The following is a 13,798-nucleotide window of genomic DNA, read 5'->3' as shown; positions in this document are numbered from 1 at the left end:
CTACACTCAACCATGACCTTGTGACACAGCCTAAGTACCTAGCTTCTGGATGCTGTGATCAAGAGAGGCAGGGCAAGGAACTTCCACAGTTTCTGTAAGATGGAGATAGCTCAGATGAGCAGCTATCACTGTCTCTGTAAACTGTCTACACGAGTTGGAAACATTTTTGCCAGAGTGATAAGTGAAGCTTTGCTATGTTAACAATAAATAAATCCCCCCAACCACACACACATACACACAAAACAAAAAACCAAACCAATAAATAAATCTGACTACAGGAGTTAAAACTATAAAATATTGGGGTGCCTGGGTGGCTCAGTCCATTGAGCATCGACTTCGGCTCAGGTCGTGATCTCACGGTTCATGGGTCCGAGCCCCACGTCAGGCTCTGTGCTGACAGCTCGGAGCCTGGAGCCTGCTTCGGATTCTGCGTCTCCCTCTCTCTGCCCCTCCCCCGCTCATGCTCTGTCCCTGTCTCTCTCTGTCAAAAATAAGCATTAAAAAAAAAAGTTAAAAAAAAAAAACAAAAAACTATACAATATGGGAGCGCTCTGAGGAATACAAACAATCCAGCAAATAAGATCCAGTGAATTTGAGGTTTTCAACAACTTAATTATATCCAAGTTAATAGGGACTTCTCATTCCCCGGTTAACTTTTTTCTTTTTTTTTAAGATTTTATTTTTAATTTTTTTTTTAATGTTTATTTATTTTTGAGACAGAGAGAGACAGAGCATGAATGGGGGAGGGTCAGAGAGACAGGGAAACACAGAATCAGAAGCAGGCTCCAGGCTCTGAGCTGTCGGCACAGAGCCCGACGCGGGGCTCGAACTCACGGACCATGAGAACATGACCTGAGCCGAAGTCGGACGCTCAACCGACTGAGCCACCCAGGCGCCCCTTTAAGATTTTATTTTTAAGTAACCTCTACACCCAAGGTGGGGCTTGAACTCACAACCCCAAGATCGAGTTGCACGCTCCAATGACTGAGCCACCCAGGAGCCCTTAAATTTTCTTCTAAATAAACACACAGATTAGTTATTTGGGGTGTAAAAATACACAAATTAGTGCTTAGAAACACCTGGATCTGGCCTTACTACAGCAAATATAATGAGACTTCAATGGGGGGAGAGGTGTATGCGTAGATGACATGGGGCGGGGACCCGTGTTTGGAGATTAGCTGCTTAGATTAGGTGCTTAAACAACATTATTATAGGCTGTCATCAAATTACATTTGTTAGACCAATCTTACTTCTCTAGGTGATTCATTCTGGGAAAGAAACAACACCCTAAAGATTGTCAGATATAATCCAAAGAAATTAAAGGATGATTTTTTTTTTTTCTTTGCTCAGGAACAAGAAGAATCTAGAAGGTCTTGAAACTTAAAAGGAGCAAAAAGAGAGACATAAAAGAAGAAGTGCAGAGTCATTAGAAAAACTGCATCAAGAACTTAGGTACTTGTTTAGATTACGAGTCGACTTCCACTAAAGTCTGAAAGGGAGTTTCAAGAGCAGGCCCCTTTTGTCAGAGGGCTGGGAAATGAAAGAATGAGTCACTTTAATACTTGATGTCAAAACCCTCGGTGAGCGCTGGCTTTCGTGTTTCTGTATCAACAAACAGCATTGGATAATGCTGTTCGGGCAGTCTGCCAGAAAGTTGCGGGGCGGGAGGGGGGGAGGGGGGGCGGGCTAGACTCCTTCCTGTGACATGGGTGAAGTCAATGGCCAAGACCTTGTGTCCTATGCAGTGGGGCAGTCTGGCATCCCGGGAGATTTGCCCAGCCTAGTGTGGTACGATCTTGCCATCCCAGACGGAGATTGTTGAGACAGATTTTTGTTTTTATTTTAAGATTCATTTTTAAGTAATCTCCACACCCAACATGGGGCTCTAACTCACAACTCTGAGATCAAGAGCCGTATGCTCCACCGACGGAGCCAGCCAGGCACCCTGGGACAGATTTTAAATAGTCAGTAAGCCTCCTTTGCGACAAAACCAGTGATGGGAAGGCTTCAGGACATCTGTCTGAGATGAGTAAGGCAGAAGATTCAACTCCCATGTAGGACCATCTCCTCCAGAATGTGTTTTCTAGGATTCATTCGGCTAACACATATACTTCCCATTCAACGTGCATAGAAAGCAGAGAAATGCGGGGTTCCTGGGTGGCTCAGTTGGTTAAGCATCAGGCTCTTGATTTGGGCTCAGGTCATGATCCCAGAGTCGTGGGATTGAGCCCCACCTTGGGCTCTGCGCTGAGCACAGAGCCTGCTTGAGACTCTCTCTCTCTTTCTCTCTGCCCCTCTCCTGCTTATGTGTGCTCTCTCTCAAACTAAATAAAGTGGGGAAAAGAGTTGGGAAAAAAAAAAAAACAGAGGAGAGAAATGCACTTAGAGCTATAGCAGAAAGGTCCCCAGGTACTGTTCCTTCCACCCATGATGGCCACCAGCCTGTCCCCTTGGGGTGGGAAGTGGGGGCAGGTACTCCCGAGGGTTGTGAAATCGGTCAGTGAAGGTTCCCCAGTACTCCAAAGCCCTACGGTTGGCCTTAAGGCAGCTATTCAAGCTGGACTGTTTCTTTCCCCTAAGTATCAAGTTCTGACCTAAATTGCGGTCATTCTGGTCCAAATCTGGCAGATTTTCTGCCCACACTGCTGCAGACAGGAACAACCTCCTTCGGAAAGCTAGCTAAATTCAGGATGACTAGAGCCATCTCCTTGAGGACAGGGACCACAACTTTTCAGTATACTGATAATTCAAATTCAGCACCTTCTGTCAGTGGTTCTCTCTCTAAACACAGATGTCTATTCTGCTGAGAAAAAAAAAAAATCCATAGCCACCTAAAGTTTTTAAAACCAGTTTTATTGAGGGGTGCCTGGGTGGCTCAGTCGGTTAAGCGTCCAACTTCAGCTCAGGTCATGATCTCATGGTCTTGTGAGTTCGAGCCCCACATCGGGCCCTGTGCTGACAGCTCAGGGCCCGGAGCCTCCTTCAGAGTCTGTGTCTCCCACTCTCTCTCTGCCCCTCCCCTGCTCACACTCTGTCTCTCTCTCACTCGCTCTCTCTCTCTCTCAAAAACAAATTAAAAAACTAAAAAAAAAAGTTTTAGGGGCGCCTGGGTGGCTCAGTCGGTTAAGTGGCCGACTTTGGCTCAGGTCATGATCTCGGGGTCCGTGAGTTCGAACCCCGCGTCGGGCTCTGTGCTGACAGCTCGGAGCCCGGAGCCTGTTTCCGATTCTGTGCCTCCTTCCCTCTCTGACCCTCCCCTGTTCATGCTCTGTCTCTGTCTCAAAAATAAATAAACATTAAAAAACAAAATTAAAAAAAAAAAAAGTTTTATTGAGATGTATTTTATAAACCTACTCAATGGTTTTTAATCTAGTTACACAGAGTTCTGCAACCACGGTCATAATCTATTTTAAAATGGCAGCAAAACTTCTCTCATGGCCTCTAGACTGGAAGCTTTAGGAGGACAGGCCGCGTTTGCTGCTCCATCCTAGCACCTGGCCTAGCACCTGACATACAGAGTCCAAAACACATTTGTGATATGAACACTTTCGTGCCACCCAGAGCACCAAGTTAGGTACAAGAAATAACTACTTCTCCTCTCCTCTAATAGATGCTGTCAATCCAGCTATTCTCCCTGTGGTAGGCAGAAAGGCCCCCCAAGATTCCTGCTCTCTGGCGTGCACACCCTGTTTATCTGTTAATTCCTTCCCCCTTGAATGTGGGTGGGCCTGACCTCATCAGGCCAGGCTTTTTGAAAAAGAGTCTGAAGGTCAGAGATAACACATCAGAGAGATTCAGAGTTGCAGCAGATGCTCTCCTCTTGGACTTGAAGGGGCAAACTGCCAACTTGTGGAGAAGGCCAGGTCACAGGAAATAGCAGGTGGCCTCTAGGAGCTGGCCTCTAGCTGATGGCTGGCAAAAAAAAAAATGGTGGGGCCGGGGGGGGGGGGGGGGTGGTGCAGGGCAGGGAGGGTGGATCTTGGTCCTACAACAGTGAGGAACTGAGTCCTGTCAATAACCACACAAGCTTTGAAGAGACACCAAGCTCCTGAAGGAAATGCAGCCTGCCGGACACCTTAATCGCAACTCTGCGAGACCCTGAACAGAGAATCCAGCCACGCCATCCCCAGACTTCAGGCCTACAGAGGCTGAAGTAATAAATGGGTATTGTTTTGAGCCACTGAGTTCGTGATAATTTGTTACAGAGTAATAGAAACCGAGTACTCTCCTCCAGAAGTTAGGAGGGAAGCAAAATGACTACGTTAACTCCCAGGAATGACTGGCCTTAAGCTTCTCAGGGGTAGCGTATGGCTGAGGAGTCTTACAATGAAGATGTTTTTTAATATAAAAGAATCTCTAGCTTGCAAACTTTTCAGGTGGCATAAAATCTAAGTGGAAAAAAGTGTAAACAATGTGAAGGAGGACAATGCGATCAGCTTTCCTGATCCCTTATCCCTGCTTCTTCCCATCCGTGCATTAAGCATTTACTACGCGCCAGACCAGAGGTTTAAGCATTTAGAGGCGCCCTGTCCCGAATGGCAGCCACCAACCACGGCTGGTGGGAACTGACACGTGCCGCGAACAGAAAATACACACTAGGTGTCAAAGACGTAGTATGAAAGAAAAGTAAGTTAAACTATGTTCAGCATCTTCCCATGTGGATTTCATGCTGAAAAGATGATGATGGAAATGAACGCCGTACGAGGAAACAAAGAGATAAGCACAGATTATGATAAATGCTCTGAAAGGAAACAAATTAAGTTCAGAGATAATAATAGGAGAAAGCCATTTTAGATGGAGTGCTCAGGAAAAGACATCTCTATAGAGGGGACACTTCCACTTAGAAACCCACAAGTTTGCTGTAAACTTCCAAGTATTTTTTTTTTAATGTTTACTTATTCATTTTGAGAGAGAGAGAGAGGAGCAGGGGAGGGGTAGAGAGGGAGAGGGAGAGAGAGAGAGAATCCCAAGCAGGCTCCACACTGTCAGCACAGAGCCCAACGGGGGCGGGGCTCGATCTCCCAAGCGGTGAGATCCTGACCTGAGCCGAAATCAAGAGTCAGACGCTCAGCCAAATGAGCCACCCAGGCGCCCCTCCAGTTTTTATATCTGTAACTCACTAGAGCCTCATCTGCCATGTAGCCTAGCAAAAAAAAAAAAAAAAAAAAAAAAGAAAAGAAAAGAAAAGAAAATCTCCACTTGGGAATACCACAAAATTCCCGCCTGCCAGCAGGCGACAGGGAGGGCGGGCAGCTGGCAATCTACAATCTGAAATTCTCCTTTTCCTCTCCCAGTGGGCTGAATTTACAAAAGATATATAAAACCTTCCTGACTTCTTGCTACAAATCAGCTGATTTCTATATCTGTCGTTTTCTCCAAACAGGGGCAGAAGTGTTAGCTAGTTTCCAAAAAAGTTTCCCAAGTTACTTGACCGTATAAACCTCCAGGCTACTGAAAGCAGGCCAAAGCCCACACAGACCACAACCAGGTCACCTGTGCCCTCACTCAGGCGGCTAAAGCAATGAACCTCGACGTACTTTTCCAGTAATCACTGCCCCTGAAAAACACGTTTACTGCCTGTCACTGTGCACACAATTTTATATTTAAAAAAAAAGAAGAAGAAGAAGAAGAACTTTGTGAACACTTTTCCCCTTACACACACTTTCCACATTGCCATTCTGGGGCAAAGAGTTGGGGGGGAGGGAGGGTAGGTCACGGTGGATCTTAAAGAGATTGAGTGTTGAAAATATATTAATTTTCTCAAAACTGCTTACAAAAAATAGTATTCTCCGTTCCCCTGAAACAAGAGCTTTTCTGAAAGGAAGGCGACTTGCTTTTCTTTGAATATCAGTATTACTCATTTAATCAGACACAGGGTTTTTAAGTAGATTTTCAAGAGCCTTAGGGACTCACTCGATCCTTTTGTAATGAAAAGCAAAAGTTAATTACCACCTGCTTTTAACTAAGGTTTTGTTAACAATAATGTCCTTTTTTTTTTCCCCAAGCCCCAGCATCTGTTTCGTGTGGCAGACATTCGCTCCCAAATCACAGGGGAAATGGCAGTGTCCTTTGCACACGAAAGTCAATTTCACTGACCAGCCAGGAGGTCAACATCTGCTCCTTGTCAGTTCCATTAGTGGTGAAAGGTTTGCACTTATCCATTAACCCGCCCAGGTGCCGCTCCCAACCAGCAAGGGACCTTTCTTTGCAAGACAGCTGGGCAGCATGCACAACGTGCTTCTCTGACTGTGGGACAGGCAAGAGAAGCCACCATGATCACTCAGAAACCAAACTCATGACCCTGGCCTTGGTCCCTCCCAACTAGGCTGAGAGTCCGGGGGGGGGGGGGGGGGGCGGGGAGTCAAAATAGTGCTTGTTCTTAAAAACCTTTTCAAAATTATGTTTACAAGGAACCCCGGGAGAGGTGAGATTAACCCAAGGAGCCTTTATTCTTTATATTCAGGGTATCGCTTTGTACAACATACAGTGTCAATGCCGGCGTTAAACTTAAACGTCCTTTTCTTAAAGAATTTGTGCTCCCATATTTGTAGATGCATTTCATGAAAATCGTTTAGAACAGATTTAAGGAGCATTATTGGGCATTGTGGAATCTCCATTTAGGTCATTCCAGAGCCGGCACTACCCCAATCCCAAATCTGTTCTCAGAAATGTGCGCAAGAAAATTCTCCCGGGACCCAGGGGAGCCTGGATAAAGTGCACTGGCTCCTGGCCAGGGCAAAGAACAAAATAATATTCTGTATTTAAAAAGTTGTTTTTCTTTCCTTTCTTTCTTTCTCTTTCTTCTCTTCTTGGAGGGGAGGGGAGTGTTTCTATCTTTCATTGTGCAACAAATCCCTAAGGACCACAAATAAGTCCCTTAAAGTGCTCCCATTAACGTTAATGCAGTCAGAACAGGAACTGTTAAAACACCAGAGCAAGCAATGAAAATAAAAGGGGTCCTGCCTTAGATAATATTAGGATGTGCCTCATTCACTCTTGACGATGCTGATCTTACGGGCAACAACCTGGCAGTGGGGGGTGATCTTCAGACCGCTGCAAGGAGTCCAAGGAAGGCGGAGTCTGGGATGCTGGCAGCAGCAAAGAGAAGCTTGTGGGGAAGGGGCCTTGAACCCCACCATGATCTCCATTGAGCCACACATCCCAAAGCCACCCCAAATAAATACACAATCTAAGGAAAAGCAGTAGATGAGTTATACTAAATCAGCCTCAAATGGAGCCCCTGGCCATCCTTCTGGTCAGCTGCCTTAATGTCCCCTAAGTAGACGGAAGGTCAGCGTCTTCGACCCACCTTCAACTAGAGACTACTTACACTTCTCTAGTGGCCCTGCTTTCGTAAACGGGCTGAGGGATAATATTTCCTTCCAACGAGGAAGCCCCCAGAGAAGGAAAAGTGGGAGAACCGCTGGCCAACAGTAAAACAGCTGTGCACCGGAAATCAGAAGACCCGGGTTCTGGCCTAGACCCTGCCCTTAGCTATGAGACGGACCTTCTACAACCGTAGTCTTCTCCACGGAATGAAATGGCTCAACTACAGAAGATCTCTACCAGCCCTTCTAAAATTAAAGAATCTACATCACCAAATGTTCCAAAGGAAGACAGTGACAACTGTCTCTTTGAAATCAACTATCAGCCCTCAGGAACCTTTCCTGTTTAGAACTTTCCAGTGGAGGGGAATATATATATCCAGTTCAGAGACGACACTAAACATAAATGAGGAAACTATTCCAGTGAAGTCTTTTATTAAAATTAACCCATGAGGGGCACCTGGGTGGCTCAATCAGTCAAGGGTCAGGCTCAGGTCACGGTCTCACAGCTCGTGGGTTCGAGCCCCAGGTCGGGCTCTGTGCTGACAGCTCAGAGCCTGGAGCCTGCTTCGGATTCTGGGTCTCCCTCTCTCTCTGCCCCTTGCCCGCTCACACACTCACGCTCTCTCTCTCTCTCAAAAATACATAAACATTTAAAATTTTTTTAATTAAAAAAAAATGAAATAAAATTAATGCATGGGATGTTAATTAGGATCTTAAAACCCTTTAATCCGAAATTGTCTAAAAAAACAAAACACCAACACTCTGATCTAGACCGTGGTTCAGCTTTATTTTCTTTACCTCCCAATGTTTTTCCTCTTTCCTGGAACTAGGGAACATTTCATGAGTTAAAATAAGGTTTAGAGAAATAGTAGAATCTAGTACCCTCTAGAACAATTCAAAAGGTCTTTGATTTTTCATTTAGTTGACAGAGGCAATGTTATCGGTTTTCAAGAAAAGTGTTTTTTTTTTTTTTCCTTTTTCCGCATTAAATACCAGGAACAGGCAAAGAGCAGCATAAAGAAAAACAATGGGTTTTGCCATGGCTCTGGTTGTGGCTTGGCAATTAATTAGTTGCATGACCTGGCGCACAATACTTAACCTCTATTACTCTGTTTACTTATCTGCAAAAATGTGGATCCTAGCACACAAGTTCCCCTGACACTCCCCTCCACTGGGAGTGAAAGGGGGTAACAAGGCCAGGGAAGAAGAATGGACAGTGTTGGTTCAGTTCTCTCAATGACTCTCCAAATTGAGGGCGTTTGCCTCATTTTCAAAACTATGGGCGCCGCTAATTAACCTTGCTGGTTAGGAACAAATTCCTGTGTGGACGGAATCAGGCCCAAAGCAAAAGAAGTGTTGAAGCAAAAGTTAGGCTTCTAAGAGTCTACCTAGGTTGACGTAACTGGCTTCTTTGAAGGTACCGTTCAGTTCCTTCCCAGTTTTTAATGTTAAGGACGGTAGGACGCAGCACGAGAGAGACTGAGTCAGACTCCAGGGATCTAACCTCCGACCAGCTGGGCCTAGTTTCCTCATCCATCATCTGGCTTGGAAAAATCTGAATCCTATCGGTGTGAAACCCTCTATCGATCTATACACTGTCCTGCAGCTTCCCTAACCAAGTAGAAGACTAACTTCAAAATTCAACTTTTATAGTAACTGAATCATGCGCTAGTCTGAATGAATTATACATTAGGTAAATTATAATTACACATTTTATTGTTAAGCGGAGCCTGATTTCATTTGCCAATTAAGAAAGGGCCTCCGCCTGCACCATTCAAATGCGATTACTTCACCCTGAAGCGGTGGGTATTTCAGCACCAAAAATAAATAAGTAAGTGCGGTAAGAGGTGTGCCTGAGCATTCACCAAAGCCTGCGAATAAAACCAACCAGAATAAAGAGAATAAAAAGACGCTGGGGGCGCCTGCGTGTCTCAGTCAGTTGAGCGCCCAATTTCGGCTCAGGTCATTATCTTGCAGTTTGTGGGTTCAGGCCCCGCGTCAGGCTCTGTGCTGAGAGCTGGGAGCCTGGAGCCTGCTTGGGATTCTGTGTCTCCCTCTCTCTCTCTGTCCCTCCCCCGGCTTGTGCTCACTCGCTCTCTCTCTCAAAAACAAATAAACATTAAAAAAAATTTGTAGGTAGTAAGAAGATTCTAGAACTGGCTATTTTTTTCAATTATCACCTGCATTGTGGGTTCTTTCACACAGTACCAACACTGTCCCTAGCTTCCAAACTCCTCTCCATAAATAAAGTCATTAGGAAGAGATGAAGAAGCTCTCATACCTCCAGGCGGACCTGCTCCAGCTTCAGCTGCCCAAGGTGGGAACATCTCAACTCTTTCTAGAAACACTCTGATTAACCAGATTCACTCATTTGTCTCCCCACCCCCACAGCTGTGTGCTGCTCCCTCCACTTGATTTACACCTTCCGGATGCACCCTCCAAACTCTGCCTGTCCACATGGATTCCATCCTTCAAGACTCTACTCCAATGTTCTCTCAAACGCCACCAGGCAAGAACGCTCGGTTCATCATTCCGGTGGGGGCTGTCCTCTCTCTTTGGCAGCCAGTGTTCTTGGGATATATGTTTTGTCAACACGGAGCTACTTTGATCTTGCCTTGGACTGTACCGGGGTCTTGCCTGAACACTTGCTCCAGATGACGGATGAAGGCTGCCCCTCGGGAGCACAGCCACTTACTTTACCGGTTAAATATCCTTTTCTTTCCCAAAGCACCAAGCCCGCGCCACAAGGTGGTGGCTCAAATAACGCATCTGATAGATTAAATGCTCTGTAATTAAATATAAATACGGTTTGGCTCACCCGTTTCTTTGGTGTGGCACACCAAAACACACTGGTGAGTTTCAAATTTCCCTGATTGGCTTCATGCTTCCTTGATGTCCCTGGACAGGCGCTAAGCAATTGTGAAGTCACCAAAAAGGTAGGGAGGCGAGGGGGAAGAAGGGAAGAAAGGGAAGCCGGGGCCTGAATAATCCTCACTGAGTCATCATTTCCTGAATGATGGAGCTTGCTGCTTCGGGGGGATCTGGAGAATGGAACCGGAGCAGCGGGTGGAGGACGAGCCCCCGCCCCCCGCCCGCCCTGCAGCTGCAGGACCCAGACCCGGGCCGGGCCCGCACCCACGTGCTGGAGCGCCCTCCTGTGGCCGCGCCGCAGTCCCCGCCGCTCCCGGCTCGCCCGCAGACCACGCTCCCCGCCGCTGAAGAAACAAGAGACGCAGAAAGTTTCCGAGCCAGGCGGTTAGCGAAAGGTCGAAGCCAGGTCTGGGAGCCTCGATGCGCGGGCGTGGCGGGAGCGGCGCCCAAGGCTGGCGGCGAGGGCGAGCAGTGCGGGCCCAGGAGGACTCCCGTAGGGCTCTGAGGTGCTCCCCCCCAGCGGGTTCGGGGCCTCGAGATCCCGAGAGCAAAGGCTTCCCCCGTACCCCGGCCACACAGCAAAGCGCGGGAGGGGAGCCAGGGCCCACGACAGGACCGGATGCCTCCCCTCGACCCCCAAGCTACCAGGGCGCTCTTGCGGCGCTTGGGTTTGTTTTATTCATTTTCTTAATTGGAGGGAGGGGCGCACCAGCTCCCTTTGGTGCATCCGATCCCCCACAGTCAGGATTCTGGGTGCCCCCCAAGAACCCACCTGGAGTCCACCGCCCCACCCAACGCCGCCCTCCCCCTCTGGGGTGACAAGTGGAAACAGCAACCCCCTCTCTTCCTCCTCCCCGCTGGGGAGGTAATGCTCCAGCAGGGTCTCCCTGCGGCCCGCAGAGGACCCGCCGACCGAGAGGCGGCAGCGGGGTACGCGGCGCCCCGGGGCGAAGGGCCCCGAAGCGGGTGAGGCCGGGCCGGCGCGGCGCTTACCTCGTCCACGGTGAGCGGCATGCAGATCCGGTACTCCTTCAGCAGCATGGTCCTGCCGGCCGCGGGCCCCCGGGGCGGGAAGCGAGGGGCGCCCCCCAGACCAACAAGGCTGCCTCCCAGGCGCAGGGCAGGGCGCCCGTAGCCCCGCGTTCGGGAGCCGGCCGGCGAAGCAGTCCCGGCGCTGCGCTCAGCTCCTGGCTTCCTCCTCTCCGCCCGAGAGCATGTCAAGGTTCGGGTCCGAGTGTTCGGGGCTCCCCCGCCTCCTTCCTCGCCGAGGTCGGTCCTCCCGGTACGCGGTGTTGCAAAGTCAGGGAGGGATCGGGGCGGGCGGGAGGGAGACCCGCTGGAAACCGCTCAGATCGGCAGCCCTGGGCGGTAGGAGCGGCCACCGGATCAGGACATGCCCGGTGGCGGGCAATGGAGGAAAAAAGAGAGATTTCCAAAAATTGAAACGAATGCACAAAAGTCACCCGCTCGATCCGCCTCCGAAAGCAGACATGAACCTGGCGACCCCCCCCCCCTCCTTCTCCGGCGGGTCTGCCAATGCTAATGTCACCAGGAACACATTGCAGCCGGAGCTGGAGATGCTGACTTTCCAGACAAAGGCTCGATCGGCTCCTCTCCCCGGGCGGTAAACAAGATTTCCTGCTCTTTTAGGGCCGGTCCCCGAGGCGCTCCGGGGCTCTCAGCAGGAGAAAAGGGAAGCTGCCGCCGCCGCCGCCGCCGCTCGGCTCTGTCGGGCTGGGGCCCGGGGTTCCTCCAACCCGGGCTCGCGGCGGCGAGGGGCGGGCGAGAGGAAGCTGGCGCCTTCCGCGCACGTCCCCTCCCCCGGGTCCCTTGGCTCCCCGAGCGCCGTGCGTGCCCGCGAGTTTGCAGCCACCGCGCCGGAGCCGGAGAGTCCGCGCGGAGCTGCAGTGTGCCTCGGGCCGGGGAGGTGGGTGCGGGAGGAGCGAGCGCCAGCGAGGCTGACATCAGCAGCGGCCGCGGTGGGGAGGGTAGCCCCATCCGGCCAATGGGGAAATGGCAAAGAATGTGGAGGATTTAAACAAAACAGCATGTCTCTCTCTCTCTCTCCCCGGCTCCTGCCAGACGGCAGGGCTGCCCCGGAGCTGAGCTCGGCCGGCGCTGGGGTGGATCGGGAAAGGGGGCTTTTCCCTGACTCCCCTACCCTTGGAGTCCGTTCTCCAGTGTTCCCTGGGTGCCACGGTGCTCCGCCCGGCCACTCTGGGTAGCTTCTGGTTGCCAGGTGCACAAGCGAGGCTTGACCTTTGGGGGAGAAAAGGTCTTTGCAACTGCCCACCGCGATTGTTTTCACTTGGGTCCAGGGAGCAAGCCCAGCGCTGGAGAGGCGATGAGCTTTGGGAGCCTGAGAACGAACTCTCGCCTGGGTTCCTGACTGATTTCAGAGGAGGAATCCTGTTAAACTGGGAAGTGCAACAGCGTGGAAGAAAATGAAGTACAAACAGAAAGCACACGACCAGAGGGAACGTGAACCGGACATAGCCTTTTACCTCTCCCGGTCCGCAGGGCTGCAAGAAGAGGTTTTCCTGTCAGCACTCCTAAGTTCAAAAAGTCACAGTGAAATGTCAATGAAAATGCCTGGCGTGTTGGTATTTCATCCATATTAAACAGATCCCTCGTTTTAACCACAAGAGGCACATTCTTCAGTTACTCAGGAAGCTGCATGTAACTGCTGAAGTCTGTTTTTCATTTGTCTGGTATTTTTAAGCTTGTTTTTCTGAAAAGTTGCTGGATGAAAAAAATGCATCGTTTGCCTCTGTGCAGAATAACCAGCAAAGCATCATCTTTTCTCAGAGGAAATATTTGTGCTCTAGAGTCCCGCCGCTACCCACAGAGCTTGGATGGTGCTGCGGATGATCTCAGTGTCACAGTATTAAAATTATGATTAATAAATAGTTAACCAGAAGAACTATGGTGGGCTGTGGCAAAAATCATCCCAGATGGCTGGAGGGAATTTATAACTGTGTGAACATGATACAAAGCCTCATAGAAAAACAACACCCTATATCCAGTTTATATTTTAGTGACAACTATTTTTCTAGATAGATGCTTCCCAGAGTTGGCCCCGAAGTATTCACAGCAACTAATTAAAGCCAAACCAAATTCCTCGAGGTGGAAAATCTAAATCTGACACCGACACCGTAGTGGTGAATAATAACACATTGAAAGCCTGTGATACGGAAAGCCTGTTTTTCCTTTTTTCCTACTTCTTACTTGAAAACAAGTGTAGCGGCTTTGCTTCTGGTACCCAGTCCTCTTCCCAGAGGCAGGGAGGCGATGTGCTGGCTAGCCACACATACACATGCACACAGGACATCACAATGGGTAGATGTATTCCTAGCTTCCTAGATGTTTCCTGACATTGATTCTGTAACTGTTTGTTTGTGTTTGTTTTTTACTGAAATTGATACTAAGGTTGAGGAACTCCCTCCCCTCACTTCCCAAACTGCAAATTACGCTTTATACACTTCTCTCCTGACTCTGGTAAGCTGCCTGAACTTCCTTTTCATTCAGTCCATCCGCATGCCTGGTCACATTAATCTTGTTCAAGCACTGCACTAATCCTGCCACCTTCAAAACCTCTC

The 13,798-nt window shown here is 49.1% G+C and overlaps 1 protein-coding gene across 1 annotated transcript in view; it reads right to left on the bottom strand.

The window, feature by feature from the left end:
- PITPNC1 (phosphatidylinositol transfer protein cytoplasmic 1) overlaps positions 1 to 12,105 on the bottom strand; it is a 257,331-nt gene extending 245,226 nt beyond the window's left edge. The window contains exon 1 of the mRNA XM_047081564.1: positions 11,193 to 12,105. Coding sequence (XP_046937520.1) covers positions 11,193 to 11,240 — 48 coding nt within the window. The 5' untranslated portion in view covers positions 11,241 to 12,105. The remainder of the gene's footprint in view (positions 1 to 11,192) is intronic.
- Positions 12,106 to 13,798: the final 1,693 nt, after the last annotated feature.

The sequence above is a fragment of the Lynx rufus genome, unplaced genomic scaffold, assembly GCF_022079265.1.
Source record: "Lynx rufus isolate CCGP_SWC_20201006 ecotype Redwood Valley unplaced genomic scaffold, mLynRuf1.p SCAF_18, whole genome shotgun sequence".
Taxonomy (NCBI): domain Eukaryota; kingdom Metazoa; phylum Chordata; class Mammalia; order Carnivora; family Felidae; genus Lynx; species Lynx rufus.
This window is presented reverse-complemented; position numbering and strand designations above follow the sequence as displayed.